The 12,363-nt window shown below is 33.3% G+C and overlaps 1 protein-coding gene across 1 annotated transcript; it reads left to right on the forward strand.

Moving 5' to 3' along the window:
• The first annotated feature begins 6 nt into the window (after nt 1-6).
• Nucleotides 7-9,095, forward strand: LOC100185181 (rho family-interacting cell polarization regulator 2-like). Its single transcript, XM_026839458.1, has 16 exons — nt 7-1,113; nt 1,473-1,642; nt 2,175-2,261; nt 3,007-3,068; nt 4,069-4,230; nt 4,493-4,652; nt 4,901-5,041; nt 5,277-5,432; nt 5,740-5,807; nt 6,063-6,153; nt 6,416-6,542; nt 6,955-7,116; nt 7,428-7,586; nt 7,811-8,010; nt 8,322-8,499; nt 8,702-9,095. Exons 1-16 carry the CDS (start codon nt 1,107-1,109, stop codon nt 8,809-8,811), a joined length of 2,040 nt encoding a protein of 679 aa, XP_026695259.1. The 5' UTR covers nt 7-1,106; the 3' UTR covers nt 8,812-9,095.
• The last annotated feature ends 3,268 nt before the right edge of the window (nt 9,096-12,363 follow it).

Genomic DNA, 12,363 nt, shown 5'->3' on the forward strand with positions numbered 1-12,363 from the left:
TTATAAAACCTATCTCCACAACTCCCATAGACCGTTGTTCATTGTTTAAAACACGATCAGAATATTTAGATAAAATGTGCTAAAGGTGTCCCATCTTCCCCCACCCTATTTCAACTTTTATTAAAACATTGAAATTTTCTTTCAAATTACATCTTCCTATTAGATTACATTTTCTTTAATCGATATGAATTTCTTGAGGAAAAATCCTAATTGGCATTTAATCCATTCAATAACCTTGGCTTTGTAATTTGCATTGATTAACTACTGAATGCCTGGCTATGTATTACTTTGGAAGGAATTTTTTTACTGAATGACTCCGTAATCAGACACACAATGTATAGCAGAATTTTATCAAGCGTTTTTTCTTATTAATTGTAGTAAATACTTCTGTGCAGTATTTCTTTATTAAAAACTTTGTTAGCCATAATTACGGCCATGATTTTAATGTTTTTAATACTATTTTGATACATCATTGGACAAATGTAATCTAGGGCCTATCCCACACAGTGACCAGCTTTGAACTAATGTAATAATATAACATGGTGGCGATGGTGGCAAGACTAATTGCTTGGTAATGCTAACATTTTATTGAATCTATGGCTTTATCTTAGCTTTAACTTACATTTTGTAAACCTTTGAAGAATTTTGTATATTTTACACCAAAAACCCCAGTGTTCCATAAACCTCTTTTATTTCTCAACAAAATAGTAATTTTACTGCTAGGAATCACATTTTAATAGTTTCGCCTTTTGTAGTATTTTGTATATTTTATAACAAAAACCACAATATTTCACAAACATGCTTTTGTTTCTTAACAAAACAGCAATTTTACTGCTAGGAATAAAACTTTAATAGTTTGCCCCAAGGGTGTAATGTGTTGGGTGGTATTATATGACAAGTTGTATCTTATTTATACCATGGACACCTCATTTACAGCATAATTGCCGTCATATACTCCCCCATGCTGGTCACAGTAATTATACAGCTTTGTAATCCAATGCATTCTACCCTACCACCCCTGCAATAAATAACATGTTATGATGTTTTAGACACTCTGCACACTGGAACAGGAACTAACAGCTTTGCTGGGGAGATTCCATATTGAAATGAAAGGTTAGAACTTATAAAATATGATTCCATCATTTGTACGATGTCTTGGTATTTATTTTGGGCCATTCTTAAAATTTTGAAGAAATTGTTAAAAGTTTTTCAGTTTTTCTTTACCTAGTTATGCTACTAATTTTTTTAAGCCAGTTACATATAGATACATGTATGTCCCAATTTTATTTAAAATTTACTACAAGTTTAAATATTTAGTATGTAGTAATGTAGTATAATCCTTTTACATAAGATTCAATATTGTGGTAAATTATTTCAAACAATAAAGTTTCCCACACTCCTAATATGATGTCACAATGTGGCTTGTTACTCATCACATATTTGCGCTCCCATGAGAAATTTCAACATCGCAGGTTTACTTGGCTTCGCTCGGCTACGGAGTGGTGACCATTATGAGGTCATCATTCGCTACGGCAACCAGAAATGGAAGATGAAAGGCTCGGTCAAATCTGCGTTCGACCAAACTTGGGATTCAATGGAAAAATCGATGCAGCCCCTGCTGAGCGATCTCATTAATATTAAAGTAATTATTAAGTTATCTAATATGTTTGGGTTTTTGAGTGAAGTACTTTGGTCAATGTATGCATAAGATTTTAGCCAGAATTTGCCTTTAAAAAAACTCTATGAAAAAATCGATACCATGAAAAAGTCCATACAACCTCTGCTCAGCGATCTCATTAATATTAAAGTAATTATTAAATTATGTATTTGGGATTTTGGGTGAGGTGCTATTGTCAATGTATGCATGAGATTAAAAAAAAAAAAATGTTAATCTAACTGCCCAGGTATTAACAATCTTTATTTTAAACGGTGTCACTAAAACAAGTAATTTTGCAGGTATTATTAAATATTACTGGTATTATTAAAGACATATGAAATGTTTAACTTCGGTTTAGGGGTCTTATTAACATTAAAGTAAATTTTAAACTAATTTAGTTCAAATGTTCTAAAGAAGTGCAGAAAATGATTGATGTAGTGCAGAATATTACACTCTTTAGAACAAAATTAAACCCATAGGAACTCAACCACAAATGTGAAACTGTTCATATATTTAGGTAACAGAGGTAAAAATACTTGGAAAACATTCACTTGTTGGAAATGTATCGTGTGAAACTAAAGACCTTTTCAAAGTTGACCCTCAGGTAGTATATTGGTTGGCTTGTACAACATACTCCATAAAATTACCACTTACACTAGTATACAAAAAACACTGTATATTTATCTGACAGTTATAGTTGCAGTTTTATAAAGTCTAATGTACTTTATACATTTAGCATTTATTGGTTTTCTTAAAATCTATCATAAACTGCCCAATATTAAAACACCCATTTAGAAGAGAGTGTTTAATTTTTGCTTTTTAAAAGTTTTTGATAAATTTTAAATTTTTAAACAAAATTTACCTTGAAAATAAATTGAAAACTAGTATTCCACAAAATTGCAGTTTTTGCTTTTAAATTTTAGTTCATTAATTTTAGTTCATTTAAAATAAAATACTAGGCAAACCAGATATCATGAGAAAACGTTTATTTTATTTGTGTAGTTTGGCATTTATATGTGGAAGTCATTGTCATGTGTTGACATTTATTGTTTTGTCATAATATGAGTCATTGTTTTCTAACAATGGTGATGACAGATAACTATTAGTCAGTGATTATGCTTCTTTATGATGTCATAATTGTATTATTCATGAATTAAACAATAATTATTATGTAATGTTTAATAATCAGTATAAAAATTGGTTATTGGTTATTAGTAAACTACGAACATTCGAAAAATTAGGAAAAAAAGAAACCCCACAACACCCATAGACCGTTATTTAAAACACGATCAAGATATTTGGATATTGTGAAATTAATTTCTGTTTTATAACATTTCTATGTCTTACAGAATCTGCTTGTTGATTTAAATGATCTGGCAACACTGAAGTTAAGTCTTCAAATAACTTGGAGGTAATTAACCAATCAGAGAAGTCTAATTACTTTCCAGTGTTTCCTAAATAAATCCGGTGTTTTCCTAAAAAATTAACATTCAGAAACTAAATTCTACTGTACTACAGAGAGATCTCAGGATTCTTCAAAAGCTTTAATCAGAATTAAAAGGCAGTCAGATCCAAACTACAGTATATATAAATAATTACCCACAAAGTAACATACATGGTCACACGAATGCAGATACGAGGTGTATGAAACAGAACACCCATCCATTCACGCGAGGATAAAACAAGTTAACATTCATTTATTCATATATGCTTTAACAATTAACCACAAAAAATAAAAAAAACAGTTAAATTTGTACCATCTACGTTAATATTTTACCTTGTTTAAAATAACCCCTCCTTTGTTGTCAGCTGTCAATCAAACTTATGAATCATTGATTATATTCTGTCCCCTAATTAGGTTATCGATGCCCTAACTAATTAACCGTAATAAATATCGACTTTGAACTTGTTTAACCTGACACTATCGATTGGGGTATCGTTGTGTTTTCAAATATTTTCCCAGTGAAATTTATTATAATATTCCATTGTTGTTGCTGTTATGCATCATGTAAAATGAAAAAATAGTAATAACATAAAACTGAACACCAGTGTTATAACCACTGTTGCCCCGCCACATAAAGGAAGTTACATCTATTTAGTATTTATTTATGTTCACTGTATTACACAGTATCAGTGTCAAGAATTAATGCCGATTATTTTAAACAATGTTAATTCATCCGTCATAGTCTATTTGGCATCATCAGGTTAATGATATAACAAACCAATTAAATTAAACAGGTTCAAAACCACATATTAAAACAAAAAGTCAAAAGAGCCTACTAATACATTACATAATACCTGGTAGCAACTGTAGCTGGATATGGCAATAACCAGACTTGACTGCTTAACCGTATTTATTTACCTATATATCACCATATATATGACATCACAATACCCATTATCCATCACAGTCCATTCGACGGGTATGAGATGACACCAAGTGGTGGAAGTTCGTTTGCTTCAAATTCTCGTCTTCGATCGAAATCTGTGATCGAGCGACCGTCCTCTTCTCTAGCGTCACCTAGGAACCGATTGTCGACCGCGTTTACTCGTCCAATGTCGGTTATTTATCAGTAAGTGACAATTGTCATGTTCAAATTATTGATATAACAAACATGGACCAAACTGACACAGTTCTATTATATATGTCTGTCAAGTCTGCTCTGATTCTGATTCTGTTTTGCTGGTAATTGGCTTCTTATGTTGTTTTAATTAACTATTATTTGTTACAATATTCAAAGAGATGACAAATTTATGGTATCTTATCAACATATATCTTTTCATTAACAATTGTCAATAAAATTGTTGCTTTTAACTTTCCCAACCCATGACCAGGTCATCAGCTAATTCAAATTCAAACAACAACCATCGACCAATCACATCGCAGAACAGTTTGAATGGACCAATCAGAATCTCAGAACCTCTAAAATATTACCCAATAGCAGAAGATTCTTCAAGTACTGATGAAAATCGGAACAAAAAATCAAACCAGGCTGTAAGTGTTGATATGGTTAGTTTCTTGGATGGTAAAAGCTTGGAATCATTAAGCTTCAATGTCAGACTTGGTCCAAAAGCTTAAGACGTCAACTAGGAGATAGCATGCGAGAATAGGCTCCTCTTTAAAATGCCGCTTATCGAAATTATACAAAACAAATTGTTTGCGACCTACCGTTTAAAAAGCTGTTTTTATGCCACAGATTAAGATTGTACAATTCGAATATAATAATTAAGCTTTCTCAACAGGACAACGATGATGTCTTCCCCCACTCCAAAGAAGAAGAAGCTTTCCTCGCTGCCATTTCTCGCAATGTTAAACGAACACTAGAGGGCAATGTGGAGACACCACTGTCGCCCCCTGTTCCTATACCTGAAGTTATAATAACGGTAACTATATTGAAAAGTCTGATTTTTATTCATTTATAATCATGTATATATAGGTGGTCTGTGTCTCTCTTCTATTTGCTCGTTCCATTTGGTAGTAACAAAAAACATTCAAAGAATTATAAAACTGTATAACCATGTTAACGACTCCTGTAGACTGTTGTTAAAAAATAAATTGGTATTATAGACCAGCAGAAATATGTGTCATGTTTTTTAAATATGATTTTTATGTTAACAGCCGAAGAAACAAGCAAGCTACCACGAACGTTGCATCAGTAAAGCGTTAATCACCGTGGCAACCAACGTTAACTTTGCTATGGATGATTATCGAGGTCGTTACGATGACCTACGACACCTAGAGGATGTTTTGATCAGGCTACTATTGACACTGAAGGTGGGGTTTTAGGGATGTTTGTAGTTCTGTGCTCAATAGAATTGTATAGTTTTATGTACACTAAATTGATATATAGTACTGTGGGGTAAGATGGGACATCTTAACGCCTAAATCCCATATTTCCCGATCAGGTTTTGAACAATTTATGACCGAGTCGTTAGGTTACAGTTTTATAATACTTTAAATGTTCTTTTTTTACTACCAAATAGGACGAGGAAAAAGAATGAAAAAGTGTCCCATCTTTCCCACCCTACTATACATTATTAATCAAATAATATATTAATAATATAAACCTCATTATCACCAGAAAAAGCAAAAAGATGTTAAAACTGATGGTTTTCAAGTCGTTTCTTCAGATGAGGAAGAGAGTAAAGGGTAAGTTGGTGTCTTCGGATAAGTTTGTCGATTTTGTTAATTTATATTTTGCTAACTTTGTTTGTCGTTAACTTTATTTAAAATTAGTAAAAAAAATATTTTGTTTTTCCCTGAAAAAATGTTCTGTTCAACTGGATTTGTAAAATAAAATATATTATAGAAATAAGTTATACATATTTCAGTTTATTTTTACAGTTTTACTTTCTAATATATAAATATTGTTACTATTAATCCCAAAAACTATTCCATGAACAGCGATGCTGACAAACCAATTTATACGACGGGTAAACTAATCGCTGACGAAGCTTTGATACCTCATTTGGAACTTGTTGAATACTTATTAAAGGTGGAAGAATTTTTAATAATTTGTTTTATTGTAGTCAATACTAATATTTTATTTTGTTTCATAATAGTGATGGTTGTTCTATGTTAATATATTTAATTTGATGTGTCTTGAAACCTGGTTTAGTTTCTTTGGTTTATTAGTAAAAAACAGTTTGAAAAATATGAAATCAAATTTTTCATAGGATCTCAAATAAATGGTTTTTCCCCCCTTTTTTAATAGATTGTTAGAGAAAATTCTTGCTAATGCATGTTTTTATATAAAGGATCTTGGACAATTCGGACCTCTTAAAGTCAAAGAGATTCTTGCGTTAGATAAGTTAAATAGACAGTGTGATGTCATAGAGAGGTTGTTAGATATCGGAACATCAGATGATGATGTCATAATTGAAGGTAAGGTTTAAATATAAATATTTCAAATTTATTTTTAATGTATAACTTATTTTCCCAAAGAATAAATGTGGCTCACTTATCTTTATTTGTAACTTGTTTAAAGCAAAGCAGTGACAGTCATTACATCACAGGTGTTCTGTTTGATACACCTCCTGCTTACCAGTTATCGCCTATGTAACTTTGTGGATCAATCTTCTGTAAAGTGTAAGGTTTCATGGCACGTCATGTCAGGGTCTATAGGATATAGACCAGAGTTGGCTCATTACCTAATATACTTCTTTGTAAATTTTAGACAATACATTAGGTTTGAAACTTAGAATTTGAAGAGTTAGAATGCAGATTTTTTTATAGAGGTTTCGGCCAGAGATAACTTTTATCTTATACTTTTAACTTATTTTAATTTCTATTCTAGAATTTGAAGAGTTAGAAGACCGTCGTGATTTGTTTGAGATGTGGCGATCCTGTTGTGATGGAAGGACAGCGTTGTGCGTCAGTGTTCGAACTTTGAGGTTGGAATTAAAGTCGGAACATGGGAGGGAAGTCCGTACAAAACATACAGATGTGGTGGATATAGGTGGGTGTGTGATTGTGCTGTTGTTATTATTTATTATTAGCATGAACTTACCTTTTTGAGCTCCTCTAGTACTGCTATACTACTGTTTATAGCTCTTTAGTACTGTTTATAGCTTATCTAGTACTGTTAGACTTATCAAGGTTTTACCCAACATCAATTTTATATAAACTTACATACTATTATATTCGAGGTTGTTCTATGTAATAAATAGTAAATAATAAAACTCTGTCTTGCACACATCATCGATCCATGCTTCTACTATTATATGTGTATGAGTATGTTTCATTCAACCACTCTCTTGTGCCATCTAGTGTTCCCCGAGCTCGTGAAACGAATATTCGGGCGACCTGATTTATCGGACATTGAAACTAAAACGGTGACATTGTTTCACGTGATCGATTACGTCAATGAAGCATCGGACAGCGTGCATGAGGACTTTGGGAAGCTCGTGGACAAGCTTGCTCTTGAATGTAGGTTCAGGTTAATTTATATTTGATGTGTGAAGAGCTATTTTATAAAATAAGCAAACATTTAATGGCAAGAATACTGTGAGAATACCTGAAGTGCATTTTTTGCGTAATGACATAATTTTATAAAAGCTAATTCAGAAACCAAATGCAATATGCCTGGTGGAAAGAGACAGTTTGTCTGCCGCTGCATCATAGTTAAATCTAATCTACATTTTCGTCCACAGTGTTTATTACCACCACGTTATCAAGTAGTAATCGTGATCTTGTGTTGGTCGCCATCAAACGATTAAGTTCGTTACTTGCGTTACGTCTCAGTAACTTGAGGGCCCTGTCGCACCTCGTGCTCGATGCTGACACTATGATACGATCAGCAGCTGCTGCCCATATTAAACATATAGCTACTGAAGAACCAATGAAAGAAAAGGTTTGGTTGTTTGGTTTCAACTAGGGGTTCTTAATGTGAGCAAAACTTGTGAATTTATAACAGAATAAATGAAAAGTTTCATTTTAGTATTTTTTGTTTGTTTATGAAAAAATAATTGATTTAACCTCTCGTGGCTGGAAAAAGCTAATTGTGTAGCTGACAATTTAATATAACTATAAAACTTTTACCCTTAGGAAGGAGTACATTTTCCTCCTTTTTTAATGTATTGTATTGGCAATTTAATTTTGTCAACCCTTATATTATCATAACTAATGGATAAAACTTTAAATATAACTTTCAACTCAATACAGGCTTTAGTCTCATACGCTGAGCTCCTTGAAAGCCCCCAGAAACGAGACCGACAGTGCGCATGCATAGCATTGGGATTCATGAAAGAAAAGAAATGCATTCCACAAATGGCTTATCTTTTTACCTGCGATCCTGAGAAGGAAGTTAGAGAAGCGGCTTCAACTGTTTTGCTTTCATTAGGTTTGTTAACTTTGTATTTAAAAGAATAAATGTAACTTGCTTTATCCTCGCGTGACCCGAAATGACGGTCATTATAACTTGGGTGTTCATACAACTCATGCCAGCTTACGAGTTACCATGTATGTTACTTTGTGGGTGATTATTTTTTCAGTTTTGTTTTGTAAGAAAGATGTAACTGGGATGTAACAATGTCCATTATTAGGTGAAGAAGGTGAAAAAGCTCGTGAAGCTGCGTCTTCCACTTTACTAATGCAAACCATGACTCAACAAGTTTCAATATCCAATCCTGCGAGGATGGGAACTGCGCTGTGATTACGTCAAAATATTTACCTTCCAAAATGACTTTATCATATTTTTGCTTTCTTGCCTTATATTTGCTAACTGTTAATGAAGTATTTGGACTTTGTTTTGAATCTAACATCACAGATTATGTTTTTGCCACACTGTAGGTGTTCGAAGTCATATATATTTGTCAATTAAAAAGTGTAAGCAATAATTACGAAACATTTTTTGTAATGAAATGTCTTTTTCGTATTGCAAGCTTTTGTTTCCTAACCTGCATGCCAATATGCACAAAGTAAAAATAATCATAGTAATTATGTGGTGTTTCTTATGTCTCCTAAAGCTGTTACACAAAAATTCAGTTGTTTATGGCAGTCTCGATAGGAAGAGCAACACAAGTCAGGAGAGGGCTAGGTTATGTTTACTGATGTTTTGAAAGATTAATACCCACTAGTGAAAAGATAGATGTTAAAACCAAAACAGTTGATTTTCTTACTTCTTGTTTTATATTTTTGACACCTAGTATTAAAAGAACAGTTTTGGTATCTGGTAAAAACTTTTTTTAGGAATGAATCTATTTTAATGGTGAAGTTTAATAGGCTATGAATATGCCTACAGTTATCTAGACTGAATATGCGACACACGGTTCAAGTATATATGCAGTATTTACTGAAATATGTCAAAATGAGTTTATCAATTACTCATTTTAGGTAGATTTTGGTTCTAAATATATGGTAAATGTATTTGGACCTTGCTCGTTTCAAAACCATTACTCAATTACATCTGACATAGAGGTCCTTTTCCCACGCTTCCCACGGTCCTTTTCCCAAGTTTCCCAGACAGCCAGACTCCAAACATTAAACATGCAGGTTGGGAAAAGTAAACGATAACACATTGTAGAGTGTAGATGAATAAGTGCTATACGTTTAGTTTCAGCGGGTTTAGAAATGCCAGTGGCTCTTTTTCACGGCTCGAAACGTAGTAGGCAACCTATGCCAGTGGCTCTTTTTCACGGCTCGAAACCTAGTAGGCAAGTTATCTGTGTTTACTGTATAGAGCCAAAATGTTGTGCCCAACGTTATTCATTATAAAGCATATATATCAGTTTATAAAGTTTCGTACAGTCTTAATTTATATACGTATTTAGTCTAAATGTATGTGTTTTTAACTACAGCGGGTTGTTAAAGGTTGAGGTTTAAGTTGGAAATGGTTTTATCTCAAGCTGGAAGATAAAAGATTCATAAATTGGTGAAACAAGTAAAATAAGATGCCTTTCAAGCGACCAGCGTGTCTTGCATCACCAGAACATGAAGGTAAAATTTTGTTTCATGTTTTTGTGGTGTATTTTTATACCATGTGCTGTGGTATATGCTATGGTATATATATAATGGGTGTTTTTTTGTGCTTAAGACTTATCAGAGAAAGTTTTTCTGTTTATACATAGTGAGCTTTTACTGTTTTGTGTATAAATTATGGGGCTGTTTTGAATTACTTAAAAATCTATTTTACACTCACTGTTTTACTGAATTTATCATATTTTTTTAATGACGAACTCATTTAGTTACTTTACGATTGTTAAATATTTCCCATACATTTGTATCCATACTATATTGTATCCAAACATGTAGAGTGAAAGCCAAAGCACCCAATGCAAAATGAATGGCAACCTTTATACCACAGGTTGTCAAATGTTATGTAAAAATTCAAAACCGTTTTTAAATGTAAAATTTCAGTTTAAAAGTTACATGTGCCATAGAAAGACACAGAGAATCCAAGTGTATTTTGAGTCTAACAGTTCAGAAGCATTACACTGATAAAATGTTTTATAAGAAACATACAAAATTTTACTGTTTACATTAATATAAATACCACTGTATCTGGATACATTAATTACTGCAGTGAAGTGTTCTTAGTCGCTAGGTTATTATACCTTAATAAGCTTTAAAAATTGTCGGCCTAAAATAGAATCTTTGTTATCTTAATATAATGTGTTGTATAGGGAGCGTATTACAGTGTTGGTTAGTTTTATCTGATAAGATAATTAACCGTAGAACCTATCTATATATGATTGACAGTGTCTGGCTTGTAAGCCTGTCTGGTCCATATACCTTATATATTAAAGTCAGTAGTAATTGTGTTTTACCTCACTGCTTAAATTAGACATAGGTGTGTCTATGTATGATAGGGTGTTCTGTGAATGTTTTATTGGGGCCTTGACTACAGTATATTCAACTTTAAAGTTATCTTTCACCTAAATAATTCTATAGCTTAGTAGCCTACCATTACTACTTGGTATATAGAATTGTGTTTCGATTTATGTGGCTATTTTTTAACGTAATTTAGTAATTTTTTTATTTTTTCAAGTATTGGTAACAGTACGATGACAGTTTAAATTCATTATAAATTGGATGAATTGTATGCTAAAATATAGAAATATGGGTCCATTGTTGGGGTATAATAGTGATTAATGGCGAACTTTTAAATATTTTAATGTCTGTATATATTGATGACAGTTTTGCTAAAGTGAAATGTTTGTGTTTCTTAAATGTAGAGTTTCAATAATCTTCCCACAGTACCTTCAGTTCCCAGTATGCCTGATAAATATTCTGTGGTTTTTCCATCTATTCTTATCAGAGCCGGCCGACCCACCGCAGGATTTCCGTTATAGTCTGTGGTAGCCCACCGATGCGTGTAACCGCGTTTTACCCCCGCCTAACCTCTCCATTCAAGCATCCAATGTTATGTGTATGAATATTGCATTACAACAACCAATCTGTATCAAATACTTTAAATTAAGAGAAAATTGGACCCGAAATTTACGGAATTTCAGTTTTCGACAAGTAAAAGCAAGATCCATTTACTTTGTTGTGTTATCTTACCCCTAATTCCTTCCAACCCACAGCAGATCAGAGGTGAAACGGGTTTATGACGTCACAGTGTGACGCGAAATCCACAATCGGACCACATATAGATGCACATCGCGCCGCCGTCGCCGCTTCGTTATTATTACGTCATATATGAATACCAAATCTAAAACCGACGTATTATCTAGGCCGCTTTGATGTTGTTGTATGGCGTGCCATGAAAGTCATTCACACACTGGTTTGGCGTTGCTTAAATACAAACCCGCAACCCGGATTAGTTATAAAGTGACGTACTGTGTGTATGTAACTTATTTAACCTTGCAAAGTCGGGCAACGGCAGTCGTTTTGACACGACGTTATAACACGAATGTTTTGTTTCATACCCCTCGTGACGTTCTATATGTGTATGTAACTTATTTATCCTCGCGAGGCAGGGCAACAACAGTAGTTATAACCCCGATGTTCTGTTTCATAAACCTCGAGCCTGCTTCTGAGTTACCACGTAACTAACTTGTGGGTAACCTTCGTTACAGCTCGGCCACATCAACGCCCCATGACGTAGCGCGGTTGATTTCAACTTTATTTTAAACACAACACCCGGTCCAAGGCGAAGCTCGCTTTCCGTGACCCAAAATAAATGCGATAACCTCGGTCTAAACACAACAAACAAACCCGAGATCGTAGAGCTAGCAAAACTTTGGTTCATCATGAGACGTCA

Source organism: Ciona intestinalis, unplaced genomic scaffold (assembly GCF_000224145.3).
Source record: "Ciona intestinalis unplaced genomic scaffold, KH HT000284.1, whole genome shotgun sequence".
Classification (NCBI taxonomy): domain Eukaryota; kingdom Metazoa; phylum Chordata; class Ascidiacea; order Phlebobranchia; family Cionidae; genus Ciona; species Ciona intestinalis.